The sequence below is a fragment of the Agelaius phoeniceus genome, chromosome 3, assembly GCF_051311805.1.
Source record: "Agelaius phoeniceus isolate bAgePho1 chromosome 3, bAgePho1.hap1, whole genome shotgun sequence".
In the NCBI taxonomy this organism is placed as follows: domain Eukaryota; kingdom Metazoa; phylum Chordata; class Aves; order Passeriformes; family Icteridae; genus Agelaius; species Agelaius phoeniceus.
The window spans coordinates 56,659,370-56,679,251 of record NC_135267.1 but is presented as its reverse complement, the minus strand read 5'-3'; the positions used below and the strand labels follow the sequence as shown (position 1 = coordinate 56,679,251).

The window sequence follows — 19,882 nt, the reverse complement described above, 5'->3', positions numbered from 1 at the left end:
AAATATCTTTTTAGTAAAAGGACAGAATTAGAGAAATTTACTTTCCAAAATATCTGTTTGCTCAGGTAAAATACTTGTGCTAGTTTTTTTAAACTATTATGTTTAAATTTCAGCTTTCTTTGTTTTTGTACTTTAATACATTATGTTCTGTAATTTCTAACAAGTGGACACAAGATTGGAATAGATACTTCTGTGCCATCAAGTCCTATATGCCATTGTTACAACCATTCAAGGGAGGCCAAATTGAGAAATATTTTTAAGATTCTGCACTAACTTTTAATTGATCTAAGAAACAGATTTTTTTAAAAAATTGAGACTATGTATTTAAAGGGTCTGTTTGCTTTATTCAAAATTAAAAGTGAAAAAAAATTATGGTAAAGCTTTCCATGGTAAAATAATTTTCATGGTAAATTCTTCTGTTGCCCTAGGGATTGCTGTGCTATTTCCTAAATATAATCTTAAATTACATGAAGGTGATGACATTGGTATTGGAAATGATAGAAAGGTTAGAGAGATTTGCAAGGCTTTCTCTGCTTTGGCTTATTTACTTCTTCTTTTGGAAGCATTACTATAGGAGTAAAACACTATATTAATTATCTGTGTTTTTACAATATATGCAATTATAGCAACATGAGAGGCTGAAAATGCAGGAAGCAAACGCCACCTGTATAAACCACCAGTTTCCCAGGCAGTCAGTGGATCTCTGGTTTGCACACCTGCTCCAAATTCTCAGTATAATTTAGCATTTTGAGACACTTCAGGATTTATTATAGCACTTTGTCTCAAGGGTCATTCTTGTAATCTGAGAATGGTTTACAGAGAACTGATCTGTGTAGTGGCTGTAGATTGATTTTTAAGATGTAAATCTGTTCTGTAATTGAATGTTAATTATCCATAATATCTAAGGACAACAATTCACTGAAGGTATTCACATCTTCACAGACTTGAGCCTGGAAAATGTCTGGCGGGGAAACATTCTGGTTGCTGATCAAATAAATAACATCTCTAGAGAAATATTTGTAATGCATTTAGCGGGTTACTTCTTTATGAGTCTTTTCTGCCATTTGAAGATACGATTTCAGTTCACAACATTAGGGAAGGAGTCTTTCAGAGAACAATTTAATTTCTGTGTATTTCCAGTTAACCCGCTGAGTATAAAACGTTATTTATTTCAAAGCCCAAATTCTGTAGGTAGATGACTGCTCCTCTAGAATACATTGTGATTGCTTAAATACACCTGTGTCACAGCTATTGTAGGAATTATAAGAACTGTGTAAGGAAGATGTTGCTCCTATCCCTTGAGGACATTCTGCTTTGATTTTTCAGGAGAGCACAGTGCGGGTAATATGGGCCTACCACCACAAAGATATGGGAGAAGCAGGGCAAAATTACCACGGATCGAATCGTGGTACAAAGAGTCTGCGCTTGCTGAACCCTGAGAGAGAGGAAGTCTCATCTGCCTCTTTGCCATACTTTGACTTGACAAACAAAGACGTAAGTTACTCCTACATGCTGTAGGTTTCTGTGCACATGGGAATAAGGTGGTAGCCAAAGCCTTGACTCACACAACGAGTAGTGTGACTTTTATATGTAGATTAAACATAAGGAAGAAATTCTTCACTATGAGGTTGATGAGGCATTGGAACACCTTGCCTAGAGAAGCTGTGGATCCCTGGAAGTTTTCAAGGGATGGGGCTTTGGGCAACCTGGTCTAATGCAAGGCGTCCCTGCCCAAAGCAAGGGGATTGGAACTGGATCTGGACCTCTAAGGTCCCTTCCAACCCAAACCATTCTGTGATTCTATGATAATACTGTGTTCGTGCCCTTTTTATTAAGACAGGTGCCTGTGCCAGACAAGGACACAACATATTGGTGCCAAATGTTTAAGATTCCTGTACAACATGAAAAGCATCACGTGACAAAGGTGAGTGATTCAGACTCAGAAAATTTAGAGGAATTTAGATTATAGTTACACTTCAAATCAGTTCTTGCACTTTTGAAGTTTTTTTCACTGCTTACTGGAGGGAAACAAGACCTCTTTCTGTATTCACAAATATGGATCAAGTGTTTGTGTATGTGAGCCCAGAAACTGGCTCAGGTGTGCCCTTCAAACTGCCCTGAACAGTGACAGAGCCTCTTTCTTGCAATTCTTTTCTCCTTCATCTTCTCTCCCATAAGAAAATGAGGTTGAAAATTATTTGTATCTGTAAATATTTCTGACAAGGACTAAGTAAAATTGTCTAAAAGCATGTTACATCAAGTTTTTACTTTTATATAGGAATTTAATGAATTTCTTTTAACAGATAGTAATTTTAAATTTAAAAAATAATTAAATGGTGATGTTTGTTTAAATAAAGGGCCAGGCTCTTATTTGATTCCAGTTGTCTTTCTTGTGATGACCAGTGTGGAGCCAGGGTACATCACATAAGAACACACACCAGTGTTTTCAGCAGTTTAAAACCTAAATATTATTTCAAAAAGAGACAAACATTGCCTTTTATTAAAAAAATAATGAAAATGTGTGAATAAACATTCACACAAGGCTCACCAGGATCCTAGGTGACTTGAAAGCTCATACGCATAAGCACGTTTTCCTATAACACGTTTTGTAACTTTTCTTTCTATTTTAAATTGAAAGCTTGAGTGCTGAGGGAAAGATGATTCTCACATTTCTCCCCAAAAGCAATATACTGAAGACCTAATGAAACAACAAATTCTTATTTTTCTAATATGCTGAGGATAGCACAGTGAGATAGTTCTGGCCCTCATTTTTATCTTTGTTTGAACCCACAGATGCATTGTGTAGAATTCTACTTCTTCTGTTTTGTTACCATTGCAGTCTTATTTCTTCAGTGCATTCAGTAAGGCTGAAATTTTTAATTAATTCAGAGAACTCTAACATGTGATATCAATGTCTGTATGATAAATACCTTTAATTACTCTGAAATATTGCATGTTTCTACACTTTGCAAGGCCCAAATTTCTGCCTTCAGGTACTTGATCTTTAATCACATTTGAAATTTGTGACAGCTACTTTCACCGTATGAAATAGAGAATTTGCTTGTGTTATTATATGTATGTCAAGATCCCTAGTTTTTCTGCTTTAAAGTGAGAGACCTTCAAAATGGTAGTATCAGAATCAAGCTTCTCATGTTAAATTTGGTGGAAGTTGTGGTTATTTGCTGCTCTGCTAAAAAAGTTCCCCGGAAGTATTCATTATTTATAATTTCTGATTTTATTTTCTAAATGCTTTGCCTGACTGCACATACAGTTGCTCAGTCCTTAAAAAATAGTGTTTGGTTGAAGCTAAAACAAAATTTTAGCTCAGAAATACACTGGTTGATTTTTCAAGATAATTTTATATTCTTGGTTTTTACAATAATGGATAAAAAATATTAAAGTTTTAGAAATCATATTTTCAAATCAGCATATATTTTATAAAGTTAAAAATTAGAGTAAAACCCTCAGTGATTTTCCATCTTCACAAAAGCAAGAAAATTTCATTTTGTTGCTTAAAAATTTTTAGAGAGTGAAAAATGAATACAGAAAGAGAGTAGATTTAAGTAGGAACACTTCCATAGCCTTTCTTTTCAGGGGCACAACTTATATTTTCCTTTAAGTGGCACTTTTAGATGCCACATAGAGGGTTGTTGTGGAATTGTATCTATGTGCTCTTGCAAACTGATTAAACATTTCCTAAAGCCTACTGATACACAAAGGATGGGGCTTATGGCTACTGGGGAAGATATTAGCTGTGCAAACAGAGCCTGAGTTCCACAAAGGGGAGGGCGGACGAGCTCTCTGCCCTGATCAAACTGTCCGGGTTAGTTAAATACTTACATAGATGTTGATTCTGGATTCCCCCTGTAGCACAGTTTTCACACAAACCTACACATCTCATTTTTGCAGACAGAAAAAAAGAGGTGTAGACATGGTGCAAATTTCTCTGTGGCATAACTTAGTCTACTTCAGCAGTGTACATGCGAGCTGGCTTTGGCCGTTTCTGTGCTCCTGTAAGGTTTTGTGGAGTGTTGAACTACTCAGTTTGGCACTTGCTGGACAATGTGTGCCATCAAGTGTGCACTTAGCTGAACTGGTGTGTAAATCTGACGGTGACCTGGGATCTCAAGGAGGTGCATCAGCCATAATTGGAATTTTTTTTCCTATGTTCCACCGTTCTCTGTCATTTCTTCCTTGAAATTTGCTCTAAGCACTTTATAACAAAGTACTTCTTAAATATCAGTTTCATCTGGAAAGCATGATGTTTTAAGAAGGACACTGAAAAAAAATTATAACTGTCATTAAAGGTAGAGGTCAAGACTTTTAATTGTCTCTGGTTAACAAATACCAGATTCTGAATTCAGATTCTGAATTTAAAGTGTTTTTTAATGTCTATTAAAAATGCATCATTAAAAAAATATTGTCTTTAAACCAGAATATATTTAAGGTATTTACAGATATGTATTGTAAATACAGTCTAATGGTGCCAAAGCTGGGTACCTGATAACACATGGGTCTTAGGGTTCACCTGCAGTAGTGTTTTAGTTTCTTCTGTTTGCACAAGATGAAGAAATAACTAGTGCAAGAGATCTCAGTACTAATCAAAGATAAATTTATGTAAGACCTTAGGTCTTTTCTTTCTCTTTAGATAATATTCATGTTACTTTCCAGGAATCAGAGGTAATGGGAAACAGCATATTTTCATTGATCAAGCTGCTCTACAAGATATGTAAATTGTGCAACAGATAAGATTGTAATCTTCTGTTCATTTCAGAGGTAGAATAAGGACATGGACATGCACTGCATTTACCAGTGGAGAGCAGATCTTCACTGCAATAAGGGGACAACCATCCAGGTTTAGAACTTCTCTGTTAAATCTTCTTTTGTTTCATATTTCTTGCAACATTCTCTTCAGGGAAGAGATTGTGTCTTCCTCCTACATGTCCCTACAATGCCTTCTGTTTCTAATGCCTCCAGGAACTTCTGGAGAGACAGCTCATAATAACATGACTGCTAAGAAATGAAACAGAATAAGACAGCTTCTCAATAGCTGGGCATAATAGTGACAATAGTGATACAGGTAACAACCAAAACCTGGCACTGAGATGGTTTTGTGGCTCTAATGGTTTGCATCACTCCTCAGCTTTAAACTGCCTAGCTGGCTGAATTGTGGCTCCTTAAAATTTTATTAAATTTCTATAGGATTTCCCCCCACAGCATTTTCTATTAACAGAACTAATGATAAGGGTAATAGGTAAATTTTGAAAATAATATAGGCAGAACAGATGGAAAGGCTTGCTTGGAGGTAATAGCAGGCATTCAAATCAGATATTTGCAGGATGGCCCTGCAGTGGTCCCAAAGTGGTGGACTTTGGCTGCTCTTCACATGCACTCACTCGGCTGCCTGTCTGCAAACTCCTCCTGCAGCTATGTACTGTGCATTGACCTGTTCTGCTGCTCTGAGCTTCAGGCAGTGGTGTGTGCCTCAGGCTCACTACCCAAGGGATTTTCACTTTTCTCACATGCAGAAGTTAGCTAGGAGCTTTCTCAGAAGTAGGTTTCTTAGAAAAGTGCATTCCACTTATTAGCCCAGACTTTCTGGTGATGGGTTTGAGACTATGTCTTGCTAGGATTATTTGCAGTTCTCTGTAAATGCCATTATTCCGACTGGTCTTGAATGTGCCCTTTAATCACATTCCTAAAGAAAATTCTCTGGTTTCGCCAACTGCACCTCAGGAAGAAACTCCACTCCAGCAGGACCTCTTAGAAGGAGGGAGAGCGGGATCCACTGGTAGAGCAGACATCCAGGCAGGTCCACACACCTACCTTTGCATGAAAATGTCTTTCTGTCTCCCTGCTAAAGCCATGCTGAGGGCAGGTTCCTGGGTGTGAAGAGCCCACACAGGCAGAGACACCACTGCACCAGGCTGGGAGCAGGGCTGAGAGAGGTGATCATCCCAGGGAGCATATCCTGAAAACAGGTCTCTGCAGTATCCTCCCCCTTGTAAATTACCTGGATTGTCTCTTTCTTTTTGCTCATTCAGTTGAAAAAAAAAAAAAGTTATTCAGTGACAGTCGACTGGATCTTTTGTATTCTTGTCATTTTTGTACTGTTGAGATGTCCGATTTTCATGATTGTCACTGTGTGTGGATCTGTGTGTGCTGACACACATCTCTCTATTTTAACATGTTTTAAGACTATTTGCTGATAGATTTTTTCAGCCTATTTGCTGAATTTATTTTTTCCTTTCTGTGAGCAGGCATCATGAAGGTATTTACCAGCAGCAAGAAAGTGAAAATTTGTTTCACATTCATGAGAAATACTTCCCAGTGTTTCAGCTCTTGCTTTATATTCAAAGCTTGTTCTTAACTGCTTTTTCTACTTGTGGTTCTACAGCTCTTTTTTATTACTATCTTTAGTTTAGGTTTCAATACTCCATGTCTTCTGTCACTTCAATTTAACTGTATTGCTTATTCAAATAACTGCATCTGCTAAGGATTCATGACTCTGTCTTTGCATTTACATCAAGTCTTCCATGTGCTTGATTGTTTTTTCTGCTGCAATTAAAAGACCTTAAGATACAATGTTTCTTCTACTGTCTACATTTTCTGTGAATCCTATAGACCTGTGGTCTCCCTCTCCACCTGACAAAGTGTTTAATGCTGTGTGTAAACTGGAAATTTAGAGTATATACTGGTGAAAGATCGGTATGGATATCCTACATTCCAGACGTGCCATAATCTATTTGTGTGAGACTTTTCAGCATAGCATGCCTGTGCTAGTTCCAACACTAAATTTCCCCACTATGTTTTCTTAATTTATTTTAAAAACACTGTGTTTTCCTCAGGAAAAGTAGTTCCTCAGGCTTCATTAGTAATAATCCCCTAGTCAAAAACATGTCAAATATTGAATTTTCCTCCAAGAGTAGGAAAAAAATTTTATGTAAAATAAACCCCAAAATTGGGTAGTACAGTCACTTGTATCTGCATGTCTTTTCTCTAAGAATAACTCATTTTTCCTTAGTTCTAAACTTTATAGGTTGTTACTAGTATAGTCAGAGAAATATGAGGAGAAATGCTGTGATGTGGCTGTGCCCAAGAGCATAAAATATTTCTTATTCTGGAAGAGAACTTTTTAAATGGGACATCTAGTATTAGAGGGCATTTGGCATTGGAAAGGAGGATGGCTGTTGCATTTTGTAAGCTCTTAGAATCTTTGGTTCTTGTATAAAGCAGTCCTTCCACGTGCATTATTCGAACCTGCTTATGAGAATGGTGTGAGCAGGTTTAGCTCTGCTGAAACGGGGAAGAATCCCCACACTGGGGATTAAGCTGTGTGGTCAAGATGCAGTATCTCTTCAGTATGACTTAGGGATACTCAGGCAACATATTAGAGACAGTAAATTTTCAGCCATAGAGAGTCAGCCAATTTCCTCTCATCTAACCTGACTTATCTGTGGGCCTGAGCCAGCTGCTTAATTGACTTCACAGTGGCAACACTCGCTGTTTGTATCATCCTAGAGGAGTTGTCAGAAATGTATGAGCTCAAGCATCCTGTGTATGGTTCAATCTCTCTCTCCACTGATGGATGAGAGAACCCAGACCACCAGCCTGTGTTAGATAAGTAATGCCCAGATGAATGAATCAGGGAAGATATATCAGAACCAAAAAGGTCAGGAGAGAGAAGAGACTGTGGTAAAAGCAAAAATTGCAAAATAATACTTAAAAAAAAAAAAATTGCCCGTGGGAAAAATGATCTCTCAACCACAGCCCTGTGTAATTTTTTGGCACTAAGCCTGTGATGTGACTAGTGCAACAGGCTAATCATAAAAGCAGAAAAAACCCCTAATTATTTAGCAATAGCTGAGAAGTGTTACATTAGGCATATTTTTATATCAGCACTAAAGTTTTCCATTGCTGATGTCCTTAGAAGAGGGAGTCTCTTTTCAATTAAAGGAAGGCCTGTATTAGAACACACCAGCAGCTGCCAGTTAATCTTCATGTTCTGTTTTGGGGCAAACTGATAAGGAAGTAAAAACTCCAAAAAACTTGTTGCCATGGGTAACTGTGCTTTTTGACAGTGGAATGCTTTAGTAATACCAAAGACCCCAGTGTGAAAATACAAAGGGACTCCAGTTTAAGAGACTGATTGATTGGAAGCCAGAAGGGCAGCTTGTAGCCTGCAGTACCTAAATGAGGGCACTGATTTTTAACTTGAGTGATAGCAGACAGTAACTGCTTGTTACTCTCTGGCCTGAACTTTTACATTTTGCTAAATGTGATAACTCTAGCAAATTGCATCATGCAACCTGACATAAACAAATGTTCTATATTTTCCCATGCATTCCCCTACAAAGCAATTTCAGCCCAAGTAAATTAGATTGGCAACCAAACAATCATCTTACGCTGCAGAGCTTGTAAGCTATCTGCCCTTTGATCTGCAGGGCTGGCTCTTTGGTGCAAGCCTGAATTGGCCCATTAGGCTTTCCAGTGCTGAGATTCATGTAACTGAACAGGCTGAAAATTAAAAGTTTCCCAAGCACTGTCTGAAGAAATAACAGAAATGCATTATTTTCTCATATTCTGCTAAATTATTTAATATACAAAATTGTTTAATGTATTATTCCATTCTGTGACCACAGATTAAATTATACATGACCACAGATTTTGCTGTCCTACCAATCTTTATATTTCTTACATATTTTTATTTTGTGGTAGTCTTCTTTCATTTCACTTGAGTATCTTAACTAAAAGAATTATTAAATTATGCAGCTATTGCTGCATTATTTATTCCATATTTGACATGCAAAAATAAACTACTTCTGTCATCAGCAAAGTTGAATGTCTAGTTAATTTAATCCATTTTCTTTGGTTTTTGCTTTCTAAATAAAAGCAACATCATCCATTATGGCAACGTATTGACTATGCCAGCAGGTGGTAGGAAAGTATGTGTGCTGTGTGATTTTTTGGTTAAATAAAAGTCAACCTTATTTTAAAATGTGACCAAAAGTAAGCATGGAAAAGGGGGAAGTACAATTTTTGTGAAGATCTCTGAGTTTTACCTCCCAATTCTGAGAGAATTTTTGGGGTGATCTTCAGGAGACCATTGCTATTGGTTGACCCTATTTTGTCTAGTGCCATGTCTTTATTTTTTTTTTCCTTGTTCTTAGCTTTATATATGATTTTAAAGTAAACCTATGACTAGGTGATGCACTGAAAAGATAAGAAAATTGTCTGCAGCCAAACATCCAGCACTTCTTATCATAGCAGGCAACAAAACACTTCAGAGTAGCATTTGTCCTTAAATGAGCAGTTCCAAAGCATCTTTCGTGGGAGTACCAGAACAGCAAGCTCATAGGTAGTAAAATCTCTCTTGATGATTGTGTGGATGGATCACAAAACAAACCTAGCTTGGTTCTGCTAGCATCTTGGCATTGTTTCTGAAGTTCAACCTTCTAATTCAGACAAATCACATTGTAGCAGCATCTTAAACAGATTTTCAATAAGGCAAATTAAATTGCTCCTATGGTATTTAAATGGAACACAACTATCTATTCCCATCTAATTGAATTATTTCTCTTCCATACCAATCTTTTAATCTGCAACCCCAGCTACTGGTGGTAGTTTCAGAAAATGATATTATGACTCTCTCCCTCTTTGCTTTCACTTGCAGTGCGCAGTAGTCACAGCTATGAACAAAGCATAGATTCATAAACTCCACATTAGTAACAGTGAAAAAATAGACAGACAATGGTCAGAAAAGGCCTCTCCACCATGTCCATGCATAGCAGACTGTATTGGGTTTGCATGGCTATGTTCTGATGGCAGGGGGGCTACAGGGTGGCTTCTGTGAGAAGCCACCAGAAGCTTGCCCCATGTGCAGCAGAGCCAATCCCTGGTGGCTCCAGGATGGACATTCCACTGGCCAGGGCTGGGCCCATCAGAAATGGTGGGAATGCCTCTGTTATAACAGATCTAAGAAGAAGAAAAAGAAGAATTATTGTGCAGATGTAATTGTGGCCAGTGAAAAGCAGAGTGAGAAGAGGAACAACTGTTCAGACCCCAAGGTCACTGAAGAAAGAGGGGCAGGAGCTGCTCCAGGTACTGGAGCTGAGAATCTGCTGCAGCCCCTGGTGCAGACTGTGGTGAGGCAGCTGTGTCCCTGCAGCCCATGGAGGATCTCAGGGATGCAGAGATCCACCTGCAGCCTGTGGAGGAGCCCATGCTGGAGCAGGTGGATGCCTGAGAGGAGACTGTGACCCTGTGGGAAATGTGTCTGGAGCAGGCTGTGCCTGGTGGACTGCATCCTGTGGAATAGTGACCTACTTGGAGCACTTTGTGGAGAACTGCTGTCCATGGGATGGACTCGCATTGGAGAAGCTCATGGAGATCACCTATGACAGGGACCTGGAGTAGGTGGAAGTAGGAGTAGGAGGAAGACTCGTCTCCCTGAGAAGTGGGAGAAACAAGGTGTGATGAACTGACCATAACCCCCTTTTCCCTTCTTCTTGCACTGCTGTGACCTTTCCATTACTGTGACTGGAACTTCTGGGACTGAAACTGTGTCTTTCTGATTTATGAAATGCCAATCACAGTTTTTGTTTCTAGAGAATTGCTATAGTATAATTTTAATGCAGACTTTCAAAGAATCATGGTATCTGATAATAGCCCTTCTTGTGTGACTTCCTGCATGTGTTGATGGGTGATGAAGTCCTGCAAAAGGGTATACCAGGATGTGACTCTGGGTGAGAAAATGTGGAAATAGTATTAATGTGATTGTTACTTAACTACTTACTTGTAAGCCCTCTTATGTTTGTATATTAACCCTGCAGATACAAATTTTTAGAGGGCTATGAGCAATAGTTTCTGAGTGTTGCTCTGGAGTCTGTTATGTCAAAATCAGGAATCTTGTGCTTACTTTATCCCCTGCTTTCCCTTCAAACTGAAGGTGCTGGGGTGTGCAGGTTGGTGGCTCCTCTGGGAGCTCATACCCAAACACCTAAGGTTTTTCTCACATATGGTTCTTTTTGGTAGCCCTTCACAGAAGTCAGCATGTCATTTTCAGAAAACATGTTTCCTGGTAGTGTACTTCTGCACATGCAAAACAAGAAAGGGACACACTGTCAATTCTCATGTGTTCTGTCTTCAGGCAAAGCTGCGCGCTCACTCATAAGCAGGAGGAGAAAAAGCGTAATGTTATTTTAGCTGCATGATTGAGGGGATTGTTTTGCAGTTCTACAATAGAATCAAAGCCTCTGCCATTTTGCCCTCGAATGGTGATTCCAGGAACAAATGGGAGTACCTTTGCTGACTTTATTATTTATACTGTTCAAATTGTACGTTCCTCTTGAATAACTATAAACTCTTTATTGGTTACCTGCTTTGGCCTTAGACCTGATACATATTTGGTTACATGTTAATTTATTATGATACTGTTTTCATAAGGAAGTAATGATGCTCATGATTAATTGCCAATTAATTCCGCTTGAAGTGTGTCAGCTGTGCTGAGAGACTATGGTCATCCTTTAGACCACAACCACTGCCAGTGGCTCTGCTGCTTAGGAGTACAATGAGTGTACTGCCAGGATGCTTAACCAAAAGAAACATGTTTTTGCTTGACTTGAGCTTTTTATGAGATTTCTCCTCAGGGTTATACTTCTTAACTATTAGTAAATGCATTATCTTAAATCTTCAGGCGTACGTCAGGCAGAAACAATGTTTTATTGGTATTTCTTTGAGCTAAACTTCTTTTGGATTTAGTCTAAATTACTGTAAGTCTTTAAAGTCTGAAACTCTTTATGAGTGGCAGAGTTCCAGGTAATTAATTAGGAATAAAAATTTAGGAATGGGCATTATAACAGAAAGAACAAGAAACCATCTCTAACTCTCATTTTTAAATGTTTGGGCTTATTGTTTATTATGTTTTTTGATTCCTCTTTCTTAATTAAAATATTTAAGTTGTGCTGCAGAAATTCTGGATATACAGTGTAATTATTATTAGGACTATATGGGGATAGAAAGATTTATGTAAATTTAGATATATAGCCTTCTCTCCAAGCTAAAAGCACAGCAGCCCTTAAATTTTACCTGAAAGCACATATTTTTTTCCAATAAAAATTCTAAAGCTTAAAACAGAGGTATGGTAATTCCTTCTTAATGCTGTAGAGAAACAAAACCTAAACAAGAGCCTTCATTGAACAACACAGTCACAGAGTAAACAAATCCTTTTTTTACATCAAGAACAGGAAATATCTGTGCTTTGAATTAGATTTTCCATTTACGTGGTAAGGATCTTTCCTCCTCAGTTATGTTAGAATTTTTATTCTACATTTAAAAGAGTACCCAAAACCAGGTAAACCCAAATGTCAACAATACAGCTTAAATCAATAAATCAATCAATCAATCAGATTACATTGTTATTTCAAATTAAAATTATTATTTTAATCTCACTTCAGGGGGGGGAAACCTCCACACATTGCATAGAACTTTCAGTCTGGAAAACTTCCATCCTCCAAGGAAACCATACCTAATCACATTATGAGATTAGGGCTGGGGATGGTTTCTGTTGCCTGGGCCTTTTTCTTGTCTACATCTCTGTTTTTATTCAAGTACAAAAATCAAGAGCTGTCACTAAATGCTCAGGTTAGATTTTTCTCCAGCTTGAAGGTACGAAAAATCTGTATGAGAATAATTTGGTTTAACATTTTTACCTTTGAAGGGCAATTCAAGTTAAGCAGTAATGCTCCCTCTTGTACCTCAGAAATAATCATCCCTGATGACCATGAGGGAACCAGAAGCAGTGGCTTTGCTCTATTTCCTGCAATTAACTCACCAAAATATGCACCTTTCTAAGTGGCACAGTATAAACTCAGAAGCCCTTGTAATAGAGAATGATTTAAAGGGATTTGTTAGAGGTGATGACTGAATTTAAGATCTGGATTGTACAGTCAGGAAAACAAAATGAGCACTAAGCTGTGTTATGTTCAAATGATCTCAGGAAAGATTACAGCAGCTAGTCAACACTAGACTGCAGCCAGCTGAGCACTGGAAGTGTCTCTTTCAGCTTTAACTATTCTGTGGCATTAATTTAATGCTTTCTGACAGATGGGGTAGGGTGGAGGCATGGGGAGGGTGGTCCCTGCCTGACCTCAGAACGCCGTAACTCTGGGCTGAAAGTCTGCAGCAGATTCGTGTCCCAGATGTGACACTGGTGTAGGCAGGCTCTCCTGGTAACGTGAGATAGCTGTTCAGTTGTTGGTGCTAAAATCCTGCTCCACCCTGCAGTCAGGGACTTCAACATCTACCCCAGCCTAGAGGTGTTTCCAGCTCTTGTTTTAGCTCAGCACACCTCTGGGTTTTGTGCAAGAAGCAGTGTTAGGCAACAAATGTCTGGTGGTTTTCTTTCAGAATGTTTATAGGAAAATAAAGCCATATTACTGAGAATATTTTTCTGGAATACATAGATTTTTTTTTTTTCCTGAAAAAGACCTAACTTTATAAAGCCAAATATTTTAAGTATTTGCTTTTCTAAAGAAAAATCTAAAACCCAAAAGGTAATGTTTTAGATAAATATTTGTTCATTTCACAATTACACTTTAAAAACCTCAGAAAAATATTGATGAATTCTAATGAGAAGAAATCATGTCCCCCTTTGAAAAAGTATTCTAAGTCAGATAATTATTTAATATATATGCTTGGTACCCATTTTCAAAAGTACAAAGACCAAAGTAATCAGTAAGCATGTAATAGTTCTTCCTGATGAGGAGTACAGGAAGCAGAGACCCTATGACTTGGTCTGTAGTGAAAATTTTCAAGTGAACTCTGCCAGTACTCAGTTTCACAGCCATCACTTTTTGCTCTGAGTTAATCAGACACATGGCAAGTTCATATAAATGAATTAAACAACTCTCCTAGATGCAGCAGTGCTAGCATAAAAATCAAATTTTTACTTTCCATTTTGAGATGAAAGAATTACATTTTCTTCCCTGTGTCACCAATGTCTACCTGCATGAGGTGTTGTGTAAGGCCTTATTCAGAATCATTTACATGGCAATATATCATACCATTGTGTCTTTAAAATGTAAGATTAATTTCGTATTATCTGTTTGAGCCCCAGAAAAAAAATCATTAATTTCTTTGACATTTTAGTGTAGTAACATTGCTGCAAGGAGATCAGTCACCTGCTGCTATTTCCATATATAAAAATAAAGTCAGGTTTTTGTTTTCTGACATTTGGTGGGCCATGTTTTCTAAATAGGGACTCTATGGTGAGACTATGGATATATTTTAGTAACTTTCATCATTTGCACAAGCAGGCATAAAGAACAAACCATGTTTGTTATCATCAAAGAAATCAGAGGAAATAAAAAGGTAGAAAAACAGGAATAAGCAAGAAAGACTTCCAGGTTTCTGGAGGTGTTTTTAACTTGTAGGAAGTTTAACTTCTTGGACCACTTGAACTGTTTGCATTTTCCTCCTGTTTAATACATCACACATTAGTATTTTGACCCTGCTTATCATCAGCTTGAGATGCAAAGCACTGTTATGTTAAAATTTTGGCTTCTTTTATAAGGAAAAAAACCCTAAACATATGACAATTCTCAGACTGTGCATTAGATAAAGTGATAATAGGAAACAGAGAAGAGAGGAAGAAGAATTGAAGATGAGTAAGCCAGACCTGGAGCATATAAACATTTTCTTTGTTCATGTGATGTCAGCCTGTTGACTAAAACAAGGCTTCTGTAAAAATGAGAGGTGAACAGCATATATGACATCTGGCTTAACATTATAATGACTATAATTTTTTTTTATTTTGTATTTTTTGAAAGTCAGCATTTTCACAAGTCCTAAGAGATTCACTGCCATGATGGGAGCTTTGTAAAACCTCTCAGCCTGCCTGATGAGTACAAACCAAGCACCATGAACATAACCCATACTTTTGGTTGCAGAAGGCATTACCTTCACTTACATTTGATTGTGATATATTTTAAATACCTCCTTCCTTGGGAGCCCTGATTTGAAGTACTGGTGGTTTATAGTACATCTATTTTTTTTTTACCTCTGTTAGTGGGAGTGTGGTTCATGTATGTCAGTTGCTCAGTTTGAAAGACTTTTTGGCCAAGCTTTCAAGAAGAGTGGAGAGAAAGAAGCAGAAAGCAAACAATCATGAAAAATAAATAATGATCTTCTTCCTGCAAGTTTCATGAAAAACAGAAGAGGTTGTGCCTTGTTGCATGCACTTATGTTTTTGCAATCCCAAACACTTTGGGCATTTTGATGTAGAGTTGATGTAGGGCTTTTGTTCTCCATGCCTCTGGCAGTTAGGAAATGTAAAGCAGAAAATGCACTTTGCCTGCAGGAGAAGAAGTCACTGAGGTGCCCAGTGGTGCAGTATCCCTGCAGGCTCATTCACAACACGGCAAAGAGATGAACCCTGACAGCTGGGTCTTCCTTGCATGTCAGCAACAGTTAAAATTCCACAGATGGTCCTCAAAGAATGAGGTAAAATGGGGAAGATAGGTAGTTATATGCATATTCCATTTTAGTATGTATTAGTGCATTTTTATGCATTTTTAGTCACCTTCCAATTTCTTCCTTTACTTCTTTGCCTAACAAGAGATTGGTAGGAAGTGGCAAGGACTGAGGAAGGAAATACATTTCAAAGTCACAGGTTTCTTCATAATTAATGAAAATGAAAGGTGGATTCCCATTTTCACTACATCCCATCGAAATTACTTAATTATTGCTTATCTTATTGCTTGGCTCCAAGTGTTGTTTTAGTGTTCCCTTGTAGTAAGAGAGCAAACAAGGCTGTGTATAAATAAGAATCCAAATAAAAATTAGCTGTTGACTTACATGTGCAGAGTTTATTGAATATTGTGTACCATGCCTGTTTTTATCAATTTTTGTGTATATTTCACTCCTGAAGTGGCCCTAGTGTGCAACTTTGAATTATTTTCTTTCCATGATTATCCTAAAAGTTGCACAAATTAACAAAACGGTCCTGGTGACTCTTCAGGGCTGGTCGCCTATCATTGTGACTGGAGACCAGGAAAAGTAGAGCTCTGAAAATTGTGTTATCATTCATTGAGGCTATAAGTACTCTGGTAAACAGGCCACCCTGATCTAGATACTTAATTATGTATACCTACTTTAGCAACTAATTTTACACCTAACACTACTTACGTGCACTTCTGAATGCACTACAATTTCCTGAATTTGGCTCCTTATTTGAGAAACTCAGTTGTTATTCATCATTACTTTTAAGGCTGGCCAGAAGACAAGATTGTTTTTATTTGAGGAAAAAAAATGAGATTTGGGAATTCCTTTCTGGCTTGGAGCAAAGTGATCTGTACAGATGTACTTTGTGGAAAGTCAGAGAGGAAGTATGAGGCAGCCTAAATAACTAATCTATTCTAAAAGCTAAAATGACCAATAGCTGAGCAAATGGGGCAGCACTCACCCGGGATATAGAATGACATACTGAAACTCCTGCTCCAGTTAAACACTACAATAGAGTATGGGATTGTATTTTGTAATTTTGTTTTCTGCTGAAGTTATCCTAGTATGTAAATACAGTTAATTATTCTTCAGATCAGAGAAGTGTCTAAGAGCTCTGGTCCTCTTCCTTCTCTTGTTTCATTTAGCAGTAGTGCTGTGAGCCTTAAGGAGCTAGCCATTAAAATATTTCCATGCATTTTGGAATAATGCAGGATTAATGAGATTTTCCTAAGATTTTTTTAAATATAATTTCGACCTCTCTAGTATTTTCTTTCTTTCTTATTTATATGCTATTTAAAAGTGGAAAAAGAAATTTCTCTTTAACCACCTTGTAATAAAAATGTGTGAAAAGCATAACTTCACTGCTGCTCTTTGTTATTTATTTCTGCATCTGAAGAATGTAAGTTTTTCTACAAGATGCATTGGAAAGATGTGTAAGGATTTGTTTTAGTTTTTGTTTTTCTTTTCTTCACTAAAGAAAGCTGAACAAAACTGCTTTTTGAAGTGCTGTAATTGTTTAGGTAACTGACACTAAAAACTAGTGACAGGATGTGAGTTTCTAATTTTGGTGATGTCCCATTGTTTTGAGGGGAAGCTGGTTTTGAAGTAGTGATTGTAAGCACAGCAGGTGTTGGGACCTTGTAGGCAGCAGGCAGAACTATCACATGTTGGGACAAAAGTTCCCTTTTTTTCTTGGTAGATAGAGAGATAATATTCCCACAACCATTTTCTTGACTAACATATACAGTATGCAGAGCTTCAAAAATCTAGAGGCACATTCTGTTATTTAATATATAAGCTGCCCTGTTTTGGCTGTGTTTGGGCTCTGCAGTACTTGGATAAATATGCAGGTGTGTGATGGAAAGAGGGAAGAAGCAGCATCAAGCTGGAATGGATTTCTGAATCTTTGTCATTCAGTCTGATATATTGGGGAATACATTCTTATTTCATGGAAAAACTGACTCATCTTCTTCAAAAATACCTTTTACTTTCACAGTGCAGTAATTCACCATGATGGTAATGCTAACTGAAACAGGGATTACTGAGAACGCTACAGATGATCCCCTATGGAGTATTTCAGTCTTGCCTCCAGAATATAACTTTGGTGCATCTGAATCAATTGGCATCCTTCCACTGATTTCTAAGTGCAGTGAAGTGGGTTGTGCTCTTCTTGGGTGGACATCTCTTGCAGGTGCTCAGCAGCATCTGACCCCTCCAAGAGCCCAACTTCAGTGAACTTTGCAGATTCTTGTAAGCAAGGGTGGCCTTGATGCACACAGGCTCTGGGTGCTTCCTCCTGCCCTTCCTCTTTTGTAATTAATCTAGTGGTTTGAACAAAATGAAGAGAGAGAAATTGTTTTGACAATATTTTAATAATGTAATAAACTGCTCCTGCTTACCCTGTTGTTGTCCTCCAGTAGCACATGAATGTGCCTGCAAAATGAAATGGATGCAAATTTAGGATGCATTTATATTCTTCTCCTTTTTAAAGTAACCCTCTCTTTTCTAATACTGAAATGAAATACTGCATGGCACCCTGCATCTTAAGAATTGCGTTGTCGAAGCTTTACTTTTCTTGTGAAAGTATTAATCTTTATCTTATTGAACTTGAAGGTAGATATGATAGAATGGGATGAAATCTTTGAAAGGAAAAGCAAGGGAAGATCTCCTTTCATTTTAATACTGTCCTCTATATGCTGGTATTTTGTGGAATATGATCATTCTGAAATGCAAAATAATTATTTTCAGAAGTATTCATATTTGCCCCAGGAACATCATCTCTGACAGAGATGATTTAACATCACCCATCCAAACAGGGAGTGAACACTTACATGGAAATTAAATAATTCTAGCCTATGCAGAAATTCTGTGGTGTAATTATACTGGGGGCACTGGAGCACCCCTGAGAGCCCTGCAGCTCATCCCTGCCATAAACAGGCTGGAGCATCCAACTTCTCAAGAATGACTTCATGTTAATAAAGTCTTTACAACTGAGTGAATTAAAAAGAAAAAAATCTAATTTCTTGTAGATGTCAAAAAAATTTCAAAGTCCATTTTGATCTGCTGAGGAATGTGGGGTATACCTCTAGGCTCACCCTAGATATACAGAATTTATGGGCAGCCATCTTTTGAAATAGTACAAAAGAGGCAGAAACAGGGATGAAAACCTCTGAGTAGTTCAGACACCAAGCTGGTTCAGCAGAACACATTTTCAGCTGGTTTATATCCCCCCTCCTGCTGGAATGTGGCTAAACAAGATTGGGCAGGGAGAAAGAAAAGTGACAGTGCAAGGCTAGGATGGGAGAAGAGAGAACAAGTAAGATTGTAACAGAGGTTTTGTCCAGATGCTGAATGTTTTTCCTGACCCTCAGAGATGCAAAAGAAAACTTGGGCAAAATGAAAATTTTGGAAACTTCACTCCTTGAGTTTGCAGAGTCCTGGGGTTACATCTCAAGCTAAGTACTATCTAACATCGAGTCTCCTCTTCTAAAATGAAAATACCATAGAATTTTTAGTCCTGTCTTCATACCTGCATTGAAATAGTCACATTGACATATGTTTTCTTTTTTTTTTTTTTCTTTTAATTTTCCCACTGACAGGTTCAGCCATTGATCCAAAAAGGCCACGAGAACCTGGTGCACCATATCCTCCTGTACCAGTGCAGCAGCAATTTGAATGACAGTGTTCTGGACTATGGGCACGAGTGTTACCACCCCAACATGCCAGACTCTTTTCTTACATGTGAGACAGTCATTTTTGCTTGGGCCATTGGAGGAGAGGTAGGATGAATGTCTGTCTAGCATGGTTCATCAATGGGGCTTTTTGAGAGTGTGTATCATCAGGAAATTTCTTCCTAGTATATTAGTGATTACTTAATCTGTGTGTTCTTAAGGGTATGGGATCCCTAAATGCCTCAGCAGTAAGTCCTCAACCTCCTCTAGGCCTTTCAAATATGTAGTGCTGTGGTAATCCTGAGTGACAACCCAAAAGTAATGAAAATAGTAGAGAGGCAGTTGATGCCTTAGGGGAGAAAGATAGCTTTGGAGCATGGAAATCTCTTGCTGTATCAGCTTGTCTTATCTGACATGGAAATACAGTGCATCCAGCAATGACCAGTATCTGCTACCTGTGGATAATGACAGAAAGAAAAGCAGTGTCTCTAGGTGGCTTCATAAAAGACACAGAGGCACAACTCTCCAAATGAAGTTATACATGAATTTAATTAATTTGGTGCCTCACCAGGACCTGGTTTCACTGTTGCCCCATTCAGGCATATCATTCTGAAGTTTCTTACCTGTGCAAAGAAACATCATTTCTGTGATGGAGAGATCCTGTGTCAGTGCAGGGCCAGCATAAGGACCACTTTACATATGGCAGTGGG

General features: G+C 38.0%; 1 protein-coding gene across 1 annotated transcript in view; it reads left to right on the top strand.

Annotated features, from left to right (window-relative positions):
- MOXD1 (monooxygenase DBH like 1) overlaps positions 1-19,882 on the top strand; it is a 49,650-nt gene that overhangs the window by 13,408 nt on the left and 16,360 nt on the right. The window contains exons 3-5 of the mRNA XM_054630486.2: positions 1,327-1,494; positions 1,841-1,924; positions 19,101-19,280. Coding sequence (XP_054486461.2) covers positions 1,327-1,494; positions 1,841-1,924; positions 19,101-19,280 — 432 coding nt within the window. The remainder of the gene's footprint in view (positions 1-1,326; positions 1,495-1,840; positions 1,925-19,100; positions 19,281-19,882) is intronic.